General features: G+C 46.6%; 1 protein-coding gene across 12 annotated transcripts; it reads right to left on the reverse strand.

The window, feature by feature from the left end:
* Positions 1 to 203: 203 nt before the first annotated feature.
* Positions 204 to 20822, reverse strand: PACRGL (parkin coregulated like). Of its 12 annotated transcripts, XR_003234783.2 has the most exons (11): positions 17366 to 19373; positions 15789 to 15856; positions 15521 to 15666; positions 11727 to 11794; positions 9116 to 9206; positions 7124 to 7258; positions 6558 to 6665; positions 2829 to 2909; positions 2575 to 2681; positions 2321 to 2421; positions 204 to 999 (listed from the first exon to the last, which is right to left on the reverse strand). XR_003234783.2 is itself a non-coding variant. In XM_025997211.2 (9 exons), exons 1-9 carry the CDS (start codon positions 17389 to 17391, stop codon positions 943 to 945), a joined length of 780 nt encoding a protein of 259 aa, XP_025852996.1. In that variant the 5' UTR covers positions 17392 to 19373; the 3' UTR covers positions 204 to 942. The 12 variants fall into 12 exon arrangements, 9 of the variants coding, with proteins under 9 accessions (XP_025852996.1, XP_025853024.1, XP_072594097.1 ...); XR_011997235.1 differs by lacking the exons at positions 2321 to 2421; positions 17366 to 19373 and adding an exon at positions 20667 to 20822; XR_003234782.2 differs by lacking the exon at positions 2321 to 2421.
* Positions 20823 to 22530: the final 1708 nt, after the last annotated feature.

The raw sequence follows: 22530 nt of genomic DNA on the forward strand, positions 1-22530 counted from the left end.
TGTGGTCTCCCTTCTTGCCCTCAGGACGGAAAGTCTTATTCCTGTTTTCTCATTCTCACTCTATTCCTTTCTCTTGTAGAATGATCCAGGGTCAGCTTCTAAAACATCACACTGAGAACTATGCCTGTCAAGTAGGTTTTAAAAGCTTTTTTCGTTGAGTTCATTGTTAAACATAAGCAGACATAACAAAATCACTGGCTACGTTTAAGAGTTTTAAGATTTTAATTGTGGAATATCTTCATGAAATGAGTATCTTCAGTATTTTCAGACTATGGGATACAAAAATAACATTTACTTAAATATAATTAACAAACACCTAAAGTTTAGGTAGTTTTAATGAGTTGTAATAAATAACATACTTACAAGAGAATTTACACATTCAGAAAAATTTCTTAAACTAGAATACTCTGGTATGAAGTTTCTCCAAGTATTCTATATCATAAAATACATATTTACAGACAATAATTAACAGTGAATTCACAAATGTTTGTCCACTACTTTACATTTCCGTAGCCTTGATAAACATAAAACCCAAGAAATGACAAAATGTCTAAAAATAAGCACACAGCTACAAATTGTGAAAGGTAATATTATAAATAAAAGGCATTAGAAAATACATACAATCACTTCTATTATAAACCCAATAATGGTTGTTCGCACCAAACTGTAAAAATATGAAAAACCAACCCTGCAAAATTGTACCATTATAAAACATTTTTAACAGCTTTCCATCATCGGCCACTCTTGTTTTGTTGTTGATGAATAACTTTTACTATGATTCAGTGGAACTGTGTATACTCCTCTTAGTCTCGTAAATAATGAGTGGTGGCTGTGATTAACAAAAGAATAAACTGAAGTGAATCCGAAAAGGTTCCAAAGGTACTCATGGTCGGCACTGAGCACCTGTCACGGGGGCTGACAACATTTTGTGGGCTCCCTTCTTCAACAGCATATGGAGCAATACGTTGGAATTTTAGATTTGATGATGATAAGGCTGCCCTGTCAAAAGAAAAAAAATTAGCTTCATTAGTATGCTGTAGGGCCCCCCGATAGGTACATCTAGAGGAGCATGCCTTAAAGAGTATCCAAAACTCAAAACCAACAAAATGGAACGAGAACACAAGATGGAATGAGAAGTGAAACTTTTTTCTGAGTTCAGTAAAGTATAGGTTGTCTCCTACTCTTTTAAAAATACGTTTAACTACAGAAGTGGTTAGGAACCAGATCCCCAGTATTTGAGTCCGTTTCTGCCAGGCACTTCCCCATTAAAACTGGGGCTACATTTTTCTAAGCATCAGTTTCTGGATCTTTAAAGGGGGATAACAACACAATCTACCCCTGAGGGCTGCAGTGGGGATTCGATGAGTTTAACGTCTAAAAATACTCAACTGAGGGGCACCTGGATGGCTCAGCTGGTTAAGCATCTGCTTTGGGTGCAGGTCATGTTCTCAGGGTCCTGGGATAGAGCCCCTGTGGGTGGGGCTCCCGGCCTAGCAGGGCATCTGCTTCTCCCTCTCCCCCTGCGTCGCCCCACCGGTCATGCTCTCTGTCTCAAGTAAATAAATCTTTTAATAAAACAAACAAACAAACAAAATAAAAAGCACTCAGCTGAGTTCCTGACTTCCCATGGGCTCAATCAAGATTGGGGTGTGTTCGAGTGTGTACCCTTCCCAAGACAGACATGCCTGCGACTTAGGATGAAAGTTAAATCAAGGTAAGAGTAAACTGATGCTTAAGGCCGGTAGTAAACCAATCAGTTGTAAAACAGGGCGTCCGAGCCTGGAGCCGACTTTCCTGTCTCCCCAGAAGTGGAGTGTTTCCATCCCTGTGGGACACACAAGCCCCCAAGAAATGATAAGCTGCAATACTGAGAAGACTCTCCTAATGACCCACCTCTATGCAGACATTTAAGTGTTTAGTAGGGAAGCAGGGGGCATCGTTTACCTCATGAGGATTGCAAGTACCAAAAGCAAGCGTAACGGTCATTAGGCCACCAGAAAGTAAGATCAGCTGTTATATTAACAGCAGGCCGAAGAAAACCTCTGATCAAATATTATTATTAAAGTATCATGGAAGACATTAGAAGAACAAGAGAAAAAGTCTGAAGAAGTAAACAATACGTAACTTCAAAATTTTAATTTATTAGCAGGATTCGGAACTAATGAGAGTGAGTGGCAGTAAGAGGGCTCCCTTGCACTCAGGGTCCTGAGGGCTCCCTCCTCTAAACAATGAAAATTCAATTAACCTAGGTTATTTGACACCACACAGGTAATAATGGGATCCCCTCCCACTCTTGCACATTTTTGCAAGTCACAATAACCTGATTCATCCTCGTGTATGTGCCTACACGCGTTCCAGGGCACGTGGCGCTTCCGACATGGTAGTGAAGCCATCTGGAAATCTCATTATTTCAATCCGTGACTATGACAAAATTATATATTTTTTAGACAGAAAAGATGGCAAATGAAAGAAAAAAAAGAGTGCTTTCTTCAATGAGCTCTCTATGTTAATCCTTCCGTTTTCTGAACTTTCTAATGGTCTAAAAAAAAAAACCACCCAAAATAAAGGAAACACCTGTAACGCTGCACAACACGGAGTACCACACAGGAAGCACAGAGAGGTATCCCGGGCCAGCGTCTACACAGTCCGGTCTGAACCCCAACGCTTCAACACCGTGTGACCTACGCGAGACAGAAACTCTGAGCTCTCATAGCAAAATCACCTCAACTCCACAGGATTACTTGTGGCCGAAATAATACGTGTTACACAGTCCACTTTGTAGAGTGCAAGTAAAGAAAATGTGGCTTAAGGAATGATGTTTTACTTACGCTTCCGCCATGCTGCTCCAGCTTCTGTAATGCACTGGTGATTGGCTCTTTGAATTTCTTATCCCTTAGTCTCTTGGAAAGCTTGTAAAGGAAGATTGGGAGGATGAAATGGTTTGAAGAGCAGGGATATTCACGCAGGCATAAGGAAAACCTCACAGAAGGGTTTGCTAACAAGAAATAGAACCACTGAGTCCTTGCTGTATCGACCTATCCAAACACCATTTGTTTAGATTCCAAGGCTTCTTTTAGAAAATAGCTTGTGGAAATTTATGCATAATAGATAGCACTGTACTTGTTAAAAGAAAGAGTTCACGTTATTTCAAATGATAGCGATCCTGTAAAACCTGCTAGAGTATGGTATCCAGGATAAGTTTTCTATGAAACTGCGTATTTCTCCAATTTGTATTTTCCGAGAGCATTTGGAGGACCATGATGGAAAGCTAAGGCTCTGAAAACACAGGTGTGTCCTAAAGTGTGAAAAAGGGAAGAGATGAAAAGGAGAGAGTGTTCACAGGAATGACGCAGTAACAGTGGCCACAGTGACCGGCCATTCCGACTCCAAACCACAAGACCACCTGTCCCTGGCCCAGCCTGAATGGGCTTCAGACCGACAGGGGAACTCTGCAAAGGGAGAGCACAAGGGGAGGGGGGATAAAATCACAGGAACAAAGAGGGAAAAACAGCAGTTCAGACCCTCAGGCACAACCTAGGATAGCGTCCCCCCCACCAAATGTCTGCATTACTCAACTCACCCTAAGACCTAAACATATGAGCCCGCGGCAGGACTGGCTCATGGCTCCACTTTCTGGAAATACCAATGAAGCCCAGGCAAGAATTAGTCATCGATCAAATACTTCTAAGGGCCTGTCCTAGAGCTGGTTTCTGGTTCTTCCTCTTCGCACAGATGGAAGAAACCCAGGAGTGCTTCCCACCACTGAGCACCGAGTAGAAGGCCTTTCAGTCATGTCCGTGAAGATGGGGGAGGGTCAGAAGAGTCCCAGCAAGATAAAAATGTGAGAGAAGCAACTCTAAGTGAGAGGACAGACAGACTTTATCAGCCCTGGGGATGGACAAGAAAAGTGCCTCCTGGGGCACCTGGGGGCTTGGCCAGTAGGGCGTCGACTCTTGATCTCAGCTCAGGTCTTGACCTCAAGACCTCTCATGAGTTCAGGCCCCAACATGGGGCTCCACACCGGGCATGGAACCGACTTGGGAAAAAAGAAAAAAGACAAAGTACCCCTTGCAAAATCAGATCTTTGGCTTGCTTTCTGCAGACCACATTACCCGGGAGCAGTGGCTTAGGGGCAGGTCCACGAAGCACCACCTCCAGAATCCCCTGATCCACTCATACAAAAAGTACAGATTTTGGGGTCCCACCCAGACTGACTTAACCAGAATCTCAGGGCAAAGGCCCAGGTTCTGCATTTTTATCAGGATTCCCAGGTGATTTATTTCCTCTTTAAAGTTTAAGGACCACTGTCCCAGGGACAGTGGGAAGTCTGAGTGGAAGCTAAGCAAGGACTTGACTTCATTTGTGTAGGAATAAATGAGTCCTTTATGGGCTCTGTAACTGGTTTTGAAATTCTTTTTCTAGAGGAGAGAACCCTTTCTTCAAAGAACATCTAAGGCAGAGGTCCATAAACAAAACATATGTAAACGAAAACGGAGCCTTTCCGGCTAACGGGGGTAAAGTGAGGTAAGGGGGCGCAGCCCTCAGCGGGTCCTCGGGGGTGCCTGGTGGTGCGCGGCTAACAGACCAAGATTTAATCCCCAGTTTCCCTCCTCTAGGGAAAACCACCGGCAGGTGAAGGCCAGTGTGGTATCCAGACCTTCCCGAGGTGCTGACACTCCAGGAAGGGGAGAGGCCTCCCTCACTCAGTCCGGGGTTCTGGGGAGGAATGTGAGTGACCAAATAAGGCTACCGACCCAGAAGAACTCAAACAAGCAAAAGTGCATAGTTTGGTTTAACCTGGCCTTTTCTTTCTGCCACGGTGGGTGGGACTGAGAGGCTACTTAGGAAGCAAAGGTGCTGGCCCCTGCTCAGCATGGAGCCCAGCGTGATTCCTTTTCTCTATCACAACCCCTTCACCTCATTCCAACTTTCTCAGCGGATGTCCTTGCTACTTATTTCTCCAAAAAACAAAAGCCAATCTCCACCAGGGCAGAGGGCATATCTGGCCTTTGTTCAGCATTACAGTCCCTGTGCCCACAGCATAAACGTGGCCCACAGCGAGAGGGCAGAGAGCAACAGATGTGTTAAAATGCTGCCTGTCTCACTGGAGCAATCAATCCAGAATGAGTCATTTTATATATTAGGCTGAGATTCCTGCGGTTAATCAGGTACAACCTGCTGACCTAAAGGTCATAAGCAAATACCTGCTGGGGTTCTCGTCCTTCTCTCCTGAGGCCTCCACATATTAAGGTTTGAGTCTATTCTCACTGTGTCTTCTCCCATCAAACACCTGGTGCTGGTGGGAATTCATCTCCCACCTTTCCTAACCTAACCTGAGCACAGTAATCCTGAGACATTCACTACCATCCCCACTTTCTATAGGCTGAGCCATAGGTTCCTGGCATGTACCGTCTCTCTGCGGAGCTAGAAGTGAAAAATACAGTTCTAGAATCTCTCAGAGGGATGTGTCCAGAAAAAATAGTAGAACTAGGATCAAAATACATGCCTCAGCTCTGAACTACAGAGGACACACACAGAAATGCCAGCCATGGGCTATTCCAGCAAGGACTTTAATTCTTTATCAGTGTGTGCAGTAAAGGATTAACTTTGCCTAAAAGGATTGGCCCTTGTCCCTGGCTCCTGGATGGAAACCCCTAAGCCCTCGCTATGACCTGCCAAGTAAGAGTATCTTTGTTTCCTCGGTGGTGGGGTGGGGGGGCTTGGGCCACAGGATGTCAGCTCAACCTCTGGAGAGGCTGGAGACAAAGGTCAACCACGCAAGCAGGCAGTCATGCTTGCATGGGAGACCCCCCAACGTGACCCTGGACACCATGCTGAGGTGAGTTTCTCAGGATGGCAATACTCCATGTGTGTTGCCACATGTCACTGTGGGAAAAAGCAAGCACCGTCCACACAGCTCCACTGGGAGGGAGGACAACTAGATGCTCCACACCTGGTCCCTCCTGGGCCCTGCTCTGTGCACATCCTTCCCTCGCTGATTTTACCTGGTATACTCGCACTGCGATAAACTGAAACACTAAATAACAGTTTTTCTGAGTTTAACGAGCCTTTCTAGCAACCCAAGGGTGGTCTTGAGGTCCTCCTGAACTGTCCAGGATCTCAGTGTGTATTTGTCCCAAGGATTAAACTACTCATAACAGGGAAAAGTCTCATCCTGAATACTATTTACAGACTCACTAAAAAACTTAAAAGGAAAAAAAAAATGAAAAACACAGCTGTGGCTGTATAAGCCGTCCTTATCATTCACGGCCAATCAACATTGGCACAAACCATCGTACTGGTTATTAATTTTCGTCCATTCAACTTCTGCTTGCTTTTTATCGCAACCCTCCTGCTCATGTAGGAAAATTAAAGAGAACACTGCACTGCACCTTTGTAAAATATTTTATGGACTACTTGGTCGGACCTGTAGTTTTTTAAAGAATGAGGGCATTTTTTTTTTTTAAGATTTCTGAATCAGTTAGTGATTAATTTGAAGCCACTAAATCATGATGAGATACAGAGGGGACAGCCACTCTCATCTTTTCAGCACTTACACTTGTAAGCAGATGTTTCAGATGGTCATTTAGAGAAGGACCAACAACGACGCTAAGCTGCACGAGAGCATTCAGTCCTCTTGCAAACACTTCATCATCCAGGTGGACCTGGAGGGTCAGGTGGCCGGGGGTGTAGGGACAGGAAAAGAAAGAGGAGGAAAGGAGAGATAAGAAGGTCAACCAGAAAAAAAAGTAAGAATGTACATTCAAAGTCAGAAGATGAGCAACTAAACCCAGAATCCACCTCTAACACCGGACCATTGAGAATCAAAAAAACAGATCTCCGGCTTGACCGAAACACTAATTAAACTATATCACAGCATGCGGCAAGACTCATGTGAGGTTTTATTACTTTCTCTAATTACTCAAAATGTCCCCTTTCACCTTTCGTATATCCTCTAAAGGAGTCTTCAAATAAGTAATCATCTGTCCCTGAATAACCATGGCCTAATTTTGCACGCACATCAAAATCACGGGTAATGGACCAATTTGCAAATAATTTGGAAGAAAAAAAGACATAAAATATTCTAAATGTACCACAGAAAGCCCAAAGGAATAGAGGATACCAGAGCTGCCTTTAGCACAGGAATCAGTCTCGGAAGCAAAGGTACAGCTTTCTCAGCAGCTCCTTGCACCAACAGTAATTCTCTGAAACCCTCCTTCGACACAAAGGTGTATGGGTGTCTAGTCTCTCTCAAACCCTGCCAGAGACAAAACCAACAAATAAACAAACAAGACTGACTGACTTACTACACACCTGGTTACGCTAAGAACAAAACTGGATCTTCACTAGTCTAAATGAAAATCAAGTTTTATTATGGTTTTCCTAACCATAATTTGTAATTTCAGTAATTACCATTTTAATTAAACCCAGAAAATGTGGAACAAAGGACATATATGAGACAGGAAGAATTTCTACCCACAGCAAGGAAGAAAAATATTTTAAAAATTAAAGGAACAGGAAAAAGGAAAAGAAAAGCAAGGAAAAATAAAGGAAATAAAGAAGAAAGAGAAAGGAAGGAAGGAGGGAAGGAGACCAAAGGTAAATAAAAAGAAATAAAAAGAAACCCTCACAAGGATACTAAAAAAATTTTGTGTGTACCCCTGAATATTGCTTGAAATCCATGAATCAATCTAAAGTGCTGTTTTATAATCACCACTTTATGAATGCATAATTATTGGACCTCCTACCTTTATGGTGATTTTACAACTGGTTTAACTAGTTTCTAAAATACTATACTTCCTTCATATTACATATTTTATATAAAGGGTTTTTTTTATATTAAGGTATTTTAATAATATCTTTTCCCATGTTCGAAAACCACTGTAAGAATTTAAACGTCACTTTAAACTTTGGAACATGAGAGAAAAATATGAAAAAACGTGTATTGTTGCAGTCTTTCACCCCACGTGCATCAGAAGCTACTAGATAGTACTCTTTTATGATTTAACTCACCACTTTGAGTCAAGATGAAAGGTCCATCTGGCTTTTTTTAAAAAACATACAACAAAAAAAGCAATAGCAGTTGGGACTCATTACTGTCTGTGATCAAGTATAAATGGCTGCAAAATCATGCCTAAAAATACTAATTTTCAACCAATTTACCCTTTAGATCAAACTACCTGCTTCCAAATAGTGATCAAACCCTTCCTTTCCTGGATGCCTTTGAAAGCCATGCTGCCAGCCACAGAGGCACCACTTGGGCCCACAGCTGCTATCGTCTGAAGAGTGCCCCTATCCCGCTCATTTCAGAGATGAGGAATCAAGTCAAGTCGTGAAGGGATTTCCACCGTGGAGGCTCCGTGCGTACCTACCCATTATTAAAAGAGTAGAGGAGAAGGCTAACAATCTACCTGACACAGAAATGAAGGCACTGGTGGTTGGAAAATAATTAAAGAACTGACTTTATGGGATCTGGACTAAACATAGACTCCCTTAAGGACTCCCCAAATTAAAGCACCCCCCTCACCTTTTGGTTAGCTGGAGCCTGTTTCCAAAGCCGTCACTATAGCACTGAGTCATCTAAAAAATGATTTGCTAACATACACATAAGTTTTAAAATAACTGATGAAACACTGATACATTTTAAGTTTTTAATACCAAGTTCCCTGAGAAACACATCACCTTCACGTAGACATGACTGCTTGTGTGGAGAGAGATCAACCACTCTCCGCCAGCTCATGTACTTTAAGTCAAACCGCTGACGCTCTCCGGATAGGATTAGTTCTCTACGATTCTGAGTACTTCTGTCTTTGGAATTAAGTACGAATATTTCATCCGCTTATGTACAAATCCCCGTACACACTAACTTGCGTGTAAACCTGATTAATCAGTTTCTAATAAACATATACTGACCATAATTAGTTTCTAAGGGAATGTGGTATTTTAATGACTATTGCTTGGCTCTTATTTCAAAAGTAAGAGTAAGATTTACTGACGCATTACAAAATAACATTTAATACAATTTAAAAAAGCTTTTTTTCCATAAACAATTTTAAAAATTTAAAAAAGCTTTTTTTCCCCATAAACACGCAGGAGAAATGGGATATATACCTACCTCAGCTAGAGTAATAAGAAGAGGATCAAATGGAAGGTTTTCGGGAGGACATTCCCACTGCAATCTGTGTTTCACTGAACCGTGGACCAACCTAAAATAATGAACATCAGTGAACGTTAACGTGGACAATGTCATTAGATGCTAAGCAGTAATGATCTAACATATCCATACTCTTTCTAGAACATAACCATGTTAGAACTATTCTGTAACATGTAGGAACACCACAGCTGGAAATGATGCTACGAAGGCATCTTATGCAGCAACATCTATAATCCCACAAACTCCTACTCTTTCAGCAAAATTGTTTGATGGTAAAACTAAACTCCACATTTGTGAAGCCTACAGTTTCGGGGCTCAGGCATGCTGCTGAGTCTTAATACAAACGCCACACTTGACATGTTTCAGTCATAATTATAACAAAACAGATAACCTACAGATGTGCAAACAACGGAAGGTGATAACGAGAAACAGTAACTTGTTGTGCATGGAACATTATTTCAGATATAGAACACTTAACCCTAATGATCTGCAGACAAGCCAGATTTTAGCCCTGCTCAACAGAAGAAAGCTGAGGGCAGGAGGTTAAGTAGCCCATGCAAGCTTACAAAGTGGGAGCTCCTTCAGTTAGGGTCGCTGCTGCTGCTTTCTGTTTTGTTTTGTTGGGTTGGGGGGTGGGGTGCAGAGGAATTGGGATGGGGGGTGGCTCAGTCAGTCAAGTGTCTCCCTTCGGCCCAAGTCGTCATCCCAGGGTCCTGGGTGGGATCCAGTCCCTTGTCAGGCTCCCTGCTCAGCCCGGGAGTCTGCTTCGCCCCTCCTTCCACCTCTGCCACTTGTGCTCTCTTTCAAGTAAATAAATAAAATATTTTTTAAAAAAACCCAACATTCAAAAAACTGTACATGGTTATAAAGTACAGAATTTGATAAAAGTTTGGATTTGTGAATCCATCCATGAACCATCATCATAATCAAGAGAGTGAACTTATCCATCGCCCTCAAATGTTTCTTCACCATTTTATAACATTCTCAACTTCTTGACACTTTCTTTAGCATTATTTTCTTCACAGCAAGAGGCCTCAGTGACATTTTTACTATTTTAGCAACCATAATTGCTTGGAGTGGGAAGGGGAGTATGAGAACCTTGAAATACAGTTTCAACTCAGAATACAAATAAAAAATAGACACAATAAAATGAAGAATCATTGAGTTTATCCCTCCAAATCTGCAGGTACCATTAAAGACTACATTTCTTGAATTTTATTTTATTTTTTAAAGATTTCATTTATTCACTTGAGAGAGACAGAGAGTAGAAGGAAGGGCAGAGGCCACAGCAGACAGGGAAGCAGACTTCCCGCTGAGCAGGGAGCCCAACATGGGGCTCCATCCCAGGACCCTGGGATCCTGACCTGAGCCAAAAGCAGACACTTAACCACCTGAGCCACCCAGGTGCCCCCATTTCTTGAATTTTAGAACAACAGAAAGAATGTTGTGATTATTCTTTCGACAGTGAAAATGACATTTTCTATCATCTAGAACAGACTAAAACTGGATGTATTAGAAGAAATAAATGTTTCTTGGTAGTGAAATTGAAATGGTATCACTCCATTAGAAATTATATTGTTTTCTTTAAAACAGTTCTGATGTCTACCTGGAAAGATGCCAAGAATTCTATCAAAAGGGAGCAAAAAAAGTCATATATACTTATTAAGAAATATCATTTCAATAAATATAATTTTTGAGGGATCCCTGGGTGGCCCAGTGGTTTGGCGCCACCTTCAGCCCAGGGCGTGATCCTGGAGTCCCAGGATGGAGTCCCACGTCGGGCTCCCTGCATGGAGCCTGCTTCTCCCTCTGCCTGTGTCTCTGCCTCTCTCTCTCTCTCTCTCTGCTGTCATGAATAAGTAAATAAAGCTTAAAAAATTTTTTAAAAAAATGAAAGTTTCATTAAATCATCAACATGCAGTTTACAAACAAAATAGGACTATTGGGATCCCTGGGTGGCTCAGCGGTTTAGCGCCTGCCTTTGGCCCAGGGCCTGATCCTGGAGTCCGGGGATCGAGTCCCACGTCGGGCTTCCGGCATGGAGCCTGCTTCTCCCTCTGCCTGTGTCTCTGCCTCTCTCTCTCTCTCTCTCTCTCTATGTCTATCATAAATAAATAAATCTTAAAAAAAAAGAACTATTTATTTGCAATTTGCCCAAGGCCGTGAAGGCTTATAATGTTTTAGAAATTGGTTCATTCAATTTCTTAAGTTATAGATCTATTGGTAATTCTATTTTGGAATTAAAATGATCTTCTTCAACAATGTCCCACGATCTATCAAGTCACCTTAATTTCTTTTTTTTAATATATTTTTTATTTCTTTTTAATATTTTTTATTGGAGTTCAGTTTGCCAACATATAGCATAACACCCAGTGCTCATTCTGTCAAATGCCCCCCTCAGTCCCCACCCCCCTTTCCACCACCCCTTGTTCGTTTCCCAGAGTTAGGAAGTCACCTTAATTCCAACTTCTCTAGTAAATAAAATTTTTAATACACTTACACTAAATACTGTTATTGATTTACTCAATTATTTTGAATAATATGGTCAGTTATAACCTGTATTGATTTTTACCTGCAAGGAATACCTCCTTTAGAGTAAATGGCTGCAAACGCAGAAGGAGCTCGTGACTGTTCACCAAACTGGAAATAAAAAATGACACAAATACGATAAATACACTATCACCTCCACTTGGGAATGACACCTAATCAAATTTAATCCTGCTGAGGTCAGAGGCAAACGGACATCCTGACTTTCATCCCGTGACGCTGGTGTCAAGTGCACCACTCTACTCAGCGACAAAACAGAAGAAATTATCAGTCCTCTCAGTACTGGAACCACAACCACACGTGGTGGATTTCTTTTTTACTCCTAACTCGTTTCGGAAGGCTCGAGGGCAGCTGGAATCACACAGATAGTAAATATAATATAGATAAATATTATTAAGTATGAACATCACAAATAAATATAATAAAGGTAATACATCTTTCTACCCTCCACCAGTGTGACCTGTCAAGGTGAGGGGTACAAGGAGAAGAGCAGTTCAGTGCAGGGAAAGCAGATTTGTTTGCAGCCTCCAGCACGTCTCCCACTGGTCCTCCAGTCAAATATGGAAGTCCGGAGAGCCAGAGGACCTGTAACTTCTCCAGTCTGCTTTTATGCTTCTATACAAGAAAAAGGCTTTAGATGGGCAGGGCTGATAAAACTGAAGAAAGAGCAAGGCTCTCGCAAACACATGCCTGGATGTGTCTGCTCACATATATGACTTCACAACTTTCAGTCTGTCTATGTATTATCTTAAGAATAAGTTAACTCTGTATTCCCGAAGTCCATGTAAGAGATGATCGATCGATCACAATAGTTAAACAATCCTAGCATGCATAATTTCAAAACAGTTGATCAAAGACAGAGAATTTAGGCACAAATAGTAAGTATTTTATCACATGGTACTTTGAACATAATCAATTGAAATATAGGTATCTAAATTAGAAAATACAAACTTACTAACCTATTTTAAAGATATAACCAGCTAAAAACTATTTTAAAATCAGATGCAGGAGACGCATGGGTGGCTCAGCGGTTGAGCATCTGCCCTCGGCTCAGGGTGTGATCCTGGAGACCTGGGATCTAGACCCGCATTGGGCTCCCTGCATGGAGCCTGCTTCTCCCTCTGCCTGTGTCTCTGCTTCTCTCTCTGTGTCTCTCATGGATAAATAAATAAAATCTTTTAAAAATAAATAAATACATAAAATCACATGCAGCAATTAAAGAATATATTTAAGGGTATAAGTTTATAATTAGCCTTTTTTCCTCTAGAAAAACACATATGCTTGAAGTTAAAACTCATAGATGAAGTTTCATTAGTGTACAGTATTATAGTAAGAGATTCATTTACAAACTTCAATCCGTATTCTGCATAATTCACAGAAATAGTAATGTATCATTCATCTAATTATAATTCCTACTTACAAAAGTGTGTTTTAGGGCAGCCCAGGTGGCCCAGCAGTTTAGTGACTGCCTTCGGCCCAGGGCGTGATCCTGGAGACCTGGGATCGAGTCCTGCATTGGGCTCCCTGCATGGAGCCTGCTTCTCCCTCTGCCTGTGTCTCTGCCTCTCTCTCTCTCTCTCTCTCTCTGTCTCTCGAGAATAAATAAATAAAATTAAAAAAAAAAAAAGAAGAAAAGTGTGTCTTAAAAACTGTTTTCAAGTAATCGTATCACATGAGGATACATGAAAAAATGTTTTTGGGATCCCTGGGTGGCGCAGCGGTTTGGCGCCTGCCTTTGGCCCAGGGCGCGATCCTGGAGACCCGGGATTGAATCCCACGTCGGGCTCCCGGTGCATGGAGCCTGCTTCTCCCTCTGCCTGTGTCTCTGCCTCTCTCTATCTCTCTGTGACTATCATAAATAAATAAAAATTTTAAAAAAATATTTTAAAAAAGAAAAAAATGTTTTTGCAGTGGGAGAAAAATTAAGACAACTTAGGGCTACACACACTTTTAGTTCTAGCACCTATTAGCAAATGATCTTACCTTCTGGACCTACAGGTCATGTAAATAATCTCTAAATTTCCAAAACACTCACCAAGACAAAATTTCTTCTTTTATTTTTTAAAGATTTCACTCATTTATTTGACAGAGGGAGAGACCGAGAGAGCACAACCAGGGGGAGCAACAGGCAGAGGGAAAGGGAGAAGCAGGCCGCCCACGGAGCAGGGAGCCTGATGTGGGGCTTCATCCCAGGACCCTGGGATCATGACCTGAGCAGAGGGCAGACACTCAATCGACCGAGTCACCCAGGCACCCCAAGGCAAAATTTCTGATTTTTTTGATTGAAATTCTAAGCAATTCCTTTCTTTTTAACTCATTTTAGAAATAATAATAGTTTCATCTTCCAGGTCCCATATTATAAAAAGTTTTCTTTTTTCTACCAATGGGTTCATTTTATGGATTTTGACCAAATTTTACCAAAATTCCTTTACCATGAAAAAACTGTTGTCCCTTCAATTTTTAACAATGTCATCACAGACCATGTTTCAACTCTAAAATCATCTGCATTATTAAATATACCTCACTATATTGAGTTAAAAAAATTTTTTAGACTTTTGATTCAAATGAAATACTCAAAATGCACACACATTCAAGTGCATAAATTGTAGGTGTATAGACCAGCGGATTCTCCAAGACAAACAGTGGTGTCAGAGCACGCGGCTGTGGAAAGCCTGAATGTTCCCAGCACCTAGGTATCGCCTCAATGCTGCTTACCCAGCCCTAACTCCCTTTTGCTCCAGTGCGGACCTCTAGCCTGACTTCTAGCTGCCCTACTTTGGATTGGTAGCTTTAACAGATCCTGGACATGGTTTTATCTAATACACTCGATTCTCAGGTCAAATCATTATTTCCCAAAACTTTCCTTCATTCTTAACAAAATTTAAGATTAGGGCCACTTAGGGCACTATTTTAAAAAGTTCTTCTTCAAAGAGAGGAATAAAATTCAAGCGTCACCCATGAGTTCTCTCTACCAAACATGGGGAAAAGAAGCTAGAACAAGGAGAGAGCAGGCTACTCTCCAGGAGTCCAACTTGACACTGTGCAGAAAGAAGGAGAGGAACACATATGTTTACGCTCTTTTTCATTTGTAAAGTCGGACAACCGCCTTCTGCCCTTGGCCAGTGCACTGTATCCTTGCTGTATTCCACGGGCCATCAAAGCCAGTGTCTCAGCCACGCTCTAATCCCCTGTAAAGGCTGAAACCACGGTCATCTTACTCCGTGCAAGGCTGGGCAGACACCACCTGGCATTGTAGCACAGGTGTACTCACTTTTTGGATAATTCACTGATCTACACACTTACAATTATTCACTTTAATGAGCATAAATCTCATATTCATTAAATTTGATTAAATTGCTGGCCGAAGGCAAAACGAGGCCAGTACTGTAGTTGGGATTTCTGAGGGAGCTAAATTATAGATCATAGCAAAATGGTCAGAGACGTTTATGCAACTATGGAAGCATGTAATCCATCCTATGTCAACTGAACACAAGCTTACTCGTAGATATGAGGAAGTAATCGAACTATAGTAAATAAAAAATAAAGCTGGTGTGCAGTTTATTTTATACTCTAGTATACTCATCCACGAATGGGATAGGATATGCCATAACTGGTTCTTCTCTACACCTGCTCATTTCCACACTATCATTATTTCCATTCTTCATCATGATTACCATATGCCCTACCAGCCTTAACGTAACCCCTCCCCATCACCAAAAAAAAAATCACAAACCTGAGACAGTGCTCAGAATGGTTCAATAGTGTGCTAAATGCCTGTTACTCTGAAAAATCTGAGTCAGGAACGTCTTTTGTACCTACCGGGTTAATTGTCTTAGGGTTAAGTTTATCACTTGGTCGAGGATGAAGCTTTCTCGCAGTCTCTGGAGAACTGGTTGATGATGAGGAGCTGCTTTGTTGAACTGTGGTCCTATGTACACTTGATGATGTCCTTTGATCACCGTTAGCTGGAAAACACAGAAGATGAACAAAAAAGAGGTGAAAGAAACAAAGCTCACTCTTACCCATCTATATAACAACGTGTCATTAACAAAATTCACCTCTTCGTCTAAAAAGCAGTGTTCTGTACCTGCCTTTCTGTTTCTCAACTGTACGCCTCCAGGGCACTCTGGTTTCTGCATTGCTTCCCTGTTACTCCTGCGGTCCAATGAAACTTGATTTCAGAATTTGGGGAATGAGGGATTCATCAACAACGTAGGACCAAAACAGAACAGAGGAGAAAATACCATAAAAGATACACCAAAAAGTATGGCATGGAACAAAATACTGGAAAGACCAAATGGAAATGGAAAACAATCTGTAAGAAAATAAGATGTGTGAAAATACAGACTTTTTTTCCCCATTCATACTGTCAAAATATGCTTTTAGAAACTTAGTTGCAAACCTCTAGCTATACTCAGAAAACATGGACTAGATCTCCAGGAGAAAGCGGCAGGCACATCCCCCAGCATCTCCATCTTCTCTGGCCTCTCTGTTTCCGCAGTTCCAAATGCTGACATCTGCGTGTCACACCCGAGCTTTCAAGTGACATAACAAACTCTCCTACTCAGTGCACACAAGCTCCTTACACTGAACATAACCAAAACTGAGGTTATCACAGTGAAGTCACGGGCCCCTTGTTAATTCAAGGTACCAGCAACTTTCTGGTCTTCTTTCCCTTCACCTCCTACACTCAACCCTACCGATGGCATCAACGTGGTAGAAGGAGCTGGTGGCTCAGATCTGGGTCTGTATCCTCACCTCTACCGATTACCAGGTTCCAGAATTTAGGCAGATTATTTAAACTCCCTAAGTCTTGATTTCCAGCCCTGTTAAAAGGGGAGAAAAACACAAGCCTATAAAGGCTGTTACTGAGGAGTAGATAAGGGGCTTTATCAAATCGCTCAACCACCACTGGTGGTTCCCTCTTCCACGCTGCCCTCTTCTCCTCTGATGGGAGGACTCTAGTTCAAGTCATGACTGTCAGTCAAACACACTACTTCTAAACGTTTTCTAAAAAGATTTTATCTATTTGGGAGAGAGCGAGCAGGCACATGAGTAGAGGGAAGGGGCAGAGGGAGAAGCAGACTCCCTGCTGAGCCGGGAGCCTAAGCCACCCCAGGTGCGGCTGGACCCCAGGACCCTGAGATCGTGACCTGAGGCCGAGGCAGGCGCTTAGCCCACTGCGCCCCCCAGGACCACCTCCTTCTGAACTTCCGTCTCTGCCTGGGAACCCTCCCACCGTAAGCCCTCGGTGTTGTCCCTAAATATGTAAACCACCCCCCAACTACACCGTAAGGTCTTCCTTTAAGGCAACACGGGTGAGGTCTTCTCCCACTTCCAAATGACAGTTTTTCAGATATTTGAGGACAGACTCTCAATTCCTTAGTTCTCCCTCCTTCAGAATAAAACACTGATGCTTTTTCAAGCAATTCCTCATGAGATCATTTTAATCTACTTGGCAAATTAGACATCTTCACAAGGGCAAAACTCCCCATAATTCAGCCCCAAAGTATCACAAACATGATGTGACCATCTCAAAGTGCCCCGTAGGGATAACTTGAATGTAAGACTGTTTCATACACAGAACGATTTTAAATTTCAATTTTCTTGATTTGATTAATATACTCACTTAATTTTTCATCCTACAACCAGCAGATGACTTACCTCCTACTATCACACTTCACATTCATTCCCGAGGCATTTTCCAGAATTACGGTAATCAAAGTCTCATTGAATGTGTCACGTAAATAGTCTCAGATAAGGTAAGGCAGGGTTTGAACCATCGATCTGACACGGCACCTTAGTGGATATTCAGCAAGTATTCGCTGTCCTGACAGGTTTCTTTTGGAGAAGGCCCTGACGGGAATCGTATGATCTAAGCTTCTGTTTAAATAAACCTGTGTCTCTGCTTCTTCAACTCTGTAATTGGGGGTAACCACAGTAACTACCCTTAATGTTGATGAAGATTAATACATTCATGTTTCTTGTGATCGTAAATTTTATTTTTATTCTTTACCTTTTTTTTTAAAGTTTTATTTATTTATGCATGAGAGACACGGAGAGATGGTGGGGGGGCAGAGACCCAGGCAGAGGGAGAAGCGGCCGCACGCAGGGAGCCCGAGGCGGGACTCGATCCCGGGACCCCTGGTCCTACATCGTAATAACTGTCACAGCTGAGCAGAGGCACACAGAGCCGACCCGCACGGAGAGCGGGGCTGGGCACATCTCACCGCCAGGCACATTTTCCGACACTACCTACCAAATCCACCAGAGTTTTAGTTGGGAACAACAGATTTCTATCTTCCTTTCGGTGAAAAAGTCGTTCCTGAGGGTACCAGCAGGAAGGGGCTGCGTTAGGCTTTGGGGGCGGTCAAAGAGCCCCGGGAACTCCTCATCTGAAAGACTCAGACACGTGGGCCACAACGCCGGGCCTGGGGGTTCGGCATCGGGGCAGTTTCACGGTGATGCGCCCGGGGAGTCCCAGCAATGACACCAAGCCCGCGGCCCCAACACCGTCTCCTGCGAGTCAGACCAGGCGCCCCGCGCCCCGACAAGCTGAGGCCCGGGTCCCCGACGTGACAGCCCTGGGCGCCTGGGCCCCCGTCAGGCCTCCCACTCCGGAGGTCCCTGTCCAGGCGGCCCCTGCAGACGTGGCTCCCGCTCGGGGCAGACCCTGCTTGGGACCCGCTCGCCCCTCCCCGGTGGGTGCCTGCACTCGCTCTCTACACAGACAGGGGGATCTTAAAAAAAGAAAGAAAAAGAAGAAGAAGGGGGAGGGAGAAGGGGAGGGAGAAGGGGGAGGAAGGAGGAGGAAGGAGGAGGGAAGAAGAAGGAGGAGGAAGAAGAAGAAAGGAGGAGGAGGAGGGAAGAAGAAGAAAGAAGGAGGAGGAAGAAGAAGGAGGAGGAGGAAGAAGGAGAAGAAGAAGGAGGAGGAGGAGGAAGAAGGAGGAGGAAGAAGAAGGAGGAGGAGGAGGAAGGAGAAGAAGAAGGAGGAGGAGGAGGAAGAAGGAGGAGGAAGAAGAAGGAGGAGGAGGAAGAAGGAGAAGAAGAAGGAGGAGGAGGAGGAAGAAGGAGGAGGGGGAGGAAGGAGGAGGAGGAGGAAGAAGGAGGAGGAGGAGGAAGGAGGAGGAGGAGGAAGGAGGAGGAGGAGGAGGGAGGAGGAGGAGGAAGAAGAAAGAAGAGGAGGAGGAAGAAGAAACAAGAGGAGGAGGAAGAAGAAACAAGAGGAGGAGGAAGAGGAGGATGAAGAAGAAACAAGAGGAGGAGGAAGAAGAAACAAGAGGAGGAGGAAGAAGAAAGGAAGAAAAAAGAGGAGGAGGAGGAAGAAGAAAGAAAAGGAGGAGGAGGAAGAAAGGAGGAAGAAAAAAGAAGAGGAGGAGGAAGAGGAGGAGGAAGAAGGAGGAGGAGGAGGAAGAGGAAGGAGGAGGAGGAAGGAGGAGGAGGAAGAAGAAAGAAGAGGAGGAGGAAGAAAGAAGAAGGAAGAAGAACCACCCGTCCATGGGGGCTGCCGGGTCAGGCCGCTCCGTCCAGGCCGGAGGGGTGGAGGCCTCGGGTCCTCCGCAGCCAGCTCGCAGCCGGCTCCCCTGCGGGCACAGAAGGACGCAAGGACCGCCGAGGGGCTGCTGGGGCGGGGCGGGGTCGAGCACCTGCAGGGGCTGCTGCACCCGCGGCCTCCCTCCCCCACCCCCTCCCCTCCCTCCCCCACCCCCTCCCCTCCCCCCCCCCCCCCCCCCCGCCCCTCTGGCTGCGGGCCTGAGCCTGGGCGCACGGTCCCCTCTGTCCCGGCGGCTGTTCACTGAGCTGGGCGCGGCCCGGGGCTCGGCGGGGGCACTGCCCTGGGCCGAGAGCGTGACCCGGGTCCCGGGATCGAGTCCCGCGTCGGGCTCCCGCGGGCGCCTGCCCCTCCCTCCGCCTGGCCCCCCTGCCTCTCAGAAAGAGACGCATGAAACCCTTTTAAAGAGCCGCCTACAAAGTCCCAAGCGTGGCGGGCACGAGGCTAGAGCAGCCCGGGTCCGGCCCCGGGGACCCTCGGGGGCCCAGCCCCGCTGTCAGCGCCCCGCCGCCCCCCACCCCGTCCCCCCAACACTCCCGGCCGCTGGGGGGGGGGGTTCAGGAGGCGGAGGGCGCGCGGGGGCGGGGCTGGAGTGGGGGCGGGGCTGGAGTGGAGGGGCGGGGCTGGGGCGGAGGGGGCGGGGGCGGGGCTGGAGTGGAGGGGCGGGGCTGGGGCGGAGGGGGCGGGGCTGGAGTGGGGGCGGGGCTGGAGTGGAGGGGCGGGGCTGGGGCGGAGGGGGCGGGGCTGGAGTGGAGGGGGCGGGGGCGGGGCTGGAGTGGAGGGGCGGGGCTGGGGCGGAGGGGGCGGGGCTGGAGTGGAGGGGCGGGGCTGGAGTGGAGGGGGCGGGGCGGGGCTGGAGTGGAGGGGCGGGGCTGGGGCGGAGGGGGCGGGGCTGGAGTGGAGGGGCGGGGCTGGAGTGGAGGGGGCGGGGCGGGGCTGGAGTGGAGGGGCGGGGCTGGGGCGGAGGGGGCGGGGCTGGAGTGGAGGGGGCGGGGCTGGAGTGGAGGGGGCGGGGCGGGGCTGGAGTGGAGTGGAGGGGCGGGGCTGGAGTTGGGGGGCGGGGCGGGGGTGGAGTGGGGGGCGGGGCGAGACGCGCGGGGCGGGGCTGGAGTGGAGGGGGCGGGGCTGGAGCGGAGGCGGGGCCGAGGGTGGAGGGGGGCGGGGCGAGACACGCGGGGGCAGGGAGGAGGCGGGGCGGGGTTGGGGCGGGGTTGGGGCGGGGTTGGGGCGGGGCGAGGCGAGGCGCAGGCCGTTTCCCACCGGGGCCCCAGCGGGCTCCTCCCGCCCAAGCCGGACCCCAGCTGAGGCGGATGCGCTCAGCGCCTTGGCAACCGGCGCGGCGGCCTTAGCAACGAGGCGTCCCGGAAGCCGGCCCCGCGGAACGCCCGCCCCCGGCCCGGGCCCCGTTCCTACCGCGCCTCTCGCCCGCGGCGACCGCACACCTGCCGCCGCGCCGGCCGGGACCCCGACCCCGGCGCCCGCTCCCAGACGCGCCCCCCGACTCCCGGCCGCGGCCGCCGGCGCTCGGGGGCAGGACGCTCCGCGCGGTGCCCGGATCCGGCGGCGCCGCGCCGTGACGTCAGGCGCACGCTGCGTGTGCTAAGCCTATAGCGGCGAGGCGGCGAAGTTGCCGGGCAGAAGAGGGTTGCCCTGGCAACGAGGCGGCGGCGTGGGGAAGGGGCGGCTCGGAGCCCGGCGGGCGGGGGCGGCGACCTCGGGGCCCCGGGGGAGGCTGCTGGGGGGCGGCGGCCGAGTCGGGGAGCCGCCGGGCCTGCAGCGCGGGCGCCGGGGTCCCTTAGGGCTCGTGCCCCTCCGTAGCACGCGAGGCCGACAGCCGTGCGCACCTGCCTCGGTTTCCCCAGCTCGTGGCCCAGCGCAGCAGCGGCTCCGGAAATGCGCTGTCCACGGCCGAAAGCAACGTGGCCTAGACCTGCAGCGCTCCCGGGGTGCCTGCCCGCCTTGCCCAGGTCACCGGGCCTCTCCCACGCCCACTAGCACAATGCGTGCTTTGGAAGTGTAGAAAGAAAAGAAAAGAAAAAAGAAAGAAAAGAAAGAAAAAGAAAGAAAGAAAAGAAAGAAAGAAGAAAGAAAGAAAGAAAAGAAAAAGAAAGAAAGAAAGAAAGAAAGAAAAGAAAGAAAGAAAAGAAAGAAAGAAAGAAAAAGAAAGAAAGAAAAGAAAGAAAAGAAAGAAAGAAAAAGAAAAGAAAGGAAAGCCCTCCTCCTTAGCTATTCTCACCCTCCGACGTGTCTTCTGCAGCTTTCCCACGCCCCGCCGGTCCCCCTGCCCCTCCCCCCCTCCCTCCCGGCGGGCGAGCATCCCCGCAGGTAGACGCGGGGCGGAGCTCGCGGCCCCTCGGTCGCTCGCCTGGAGGCTGAGAACTCGGCTGCCGCCCTGCAGCCCTGCCCCCTGGGCGCGGACCCGGCTGCACCGCCTCTGAGCTCTGGGAGCTCCTGCAAGTCGCTGTGGACCCGTGGAGAGCCCACTGGAGAAGGCAGTGCGGGTTTTCCTCCTGCGTGGGAAGCATTAAGCCGTGACAGTAGCTAATTAGGGGAAAGTAAAGGAGATGGACACGAATGAGCATACAGGGCAGCAGTGTCCAATAGAATTATAATGTGAGTCACATATGAGATTTCAGATTTCCTAGCAGACACTTTTTTTTTTTTTTTTTTAGGATTTATTTATTTGAGAGAGAGAGAAAGAGAGCACAAGCAGGGGCAGAGGGAGAAGGAGAGAGAACTCAAGCAGACTTCATGCAAAGCGCAGAGCTGGTGGCAGGCCGGTCACCAGGCTCAATCTCAGGCCCCTGAAATCACGACCTGAGCATAATCCGCTTAACCAACTGCCCCCTAGCAGGCACATGTTTAAAAAGTAAAAAGAAATAGGTGACATTAATACTGTGTTATTTTAAATGTGATATTTTGTGTTTTATTGATTTCATATTGTCTGTATTTTCCATTCATAGAAATGAGTATTAGGTTTATATAAAAATGGCCAATTGTGTCCAAAAGATTATCAATCTGTTAAGATTTCAAAAAATATTAGTGTGAGAGTTTACATTCTTTTTTTTAAGAGTTTAATTTATTTATTCATTAATAAATGAAGACACACAGAGAGGGACAGAGAGAGAGAGAGAGAGAGAGGCAGAGACAAAGGCAGAGGGAGAAGCAGGCTCCACGCAGGGAGCCCGATGGGGGACTCGATCCCAGGACTCTAGGATCACGCCCTGGGTCGAAGGTGGCGCTAAACCGCTGAGCCACCCGGGCATCCCTACATTCA

This window comes from Vulpes vulpes, chromosome 14, assembly GCF_048418805.1.
Source record: "Vulpes vulpes isolate BD-2025 chromosome 14, VulVul3, whole genome shotgun sequence".
NCBI lineage: Eukaryota > Metazoa > Chordata > Mammalia > Carnivora > Canidae > Vulpes > Vulpes vulpes.

Coding starts and splice junctions, on each gene's coding strand:
- PACRGL (XM_072737996.1), bottom strand. CDS start 17,391: ATGAATGTGAAGTGTGATAGTAGGAG. Junction 7,259..9,115: donor TTCTTATTACTCTAGCTGAG/GTAGGTATATAT, acceptor TGTCTCTGGCAG/GGTTTGAGAGAGACTAGACA. Junction 6,666..7,123: donor CTGTGCTAAAGGCAGCTCTG/GTATCCTCTATT, acceptor CTGACCCTCCAG/GTCCACCTGGATGATGAAGT.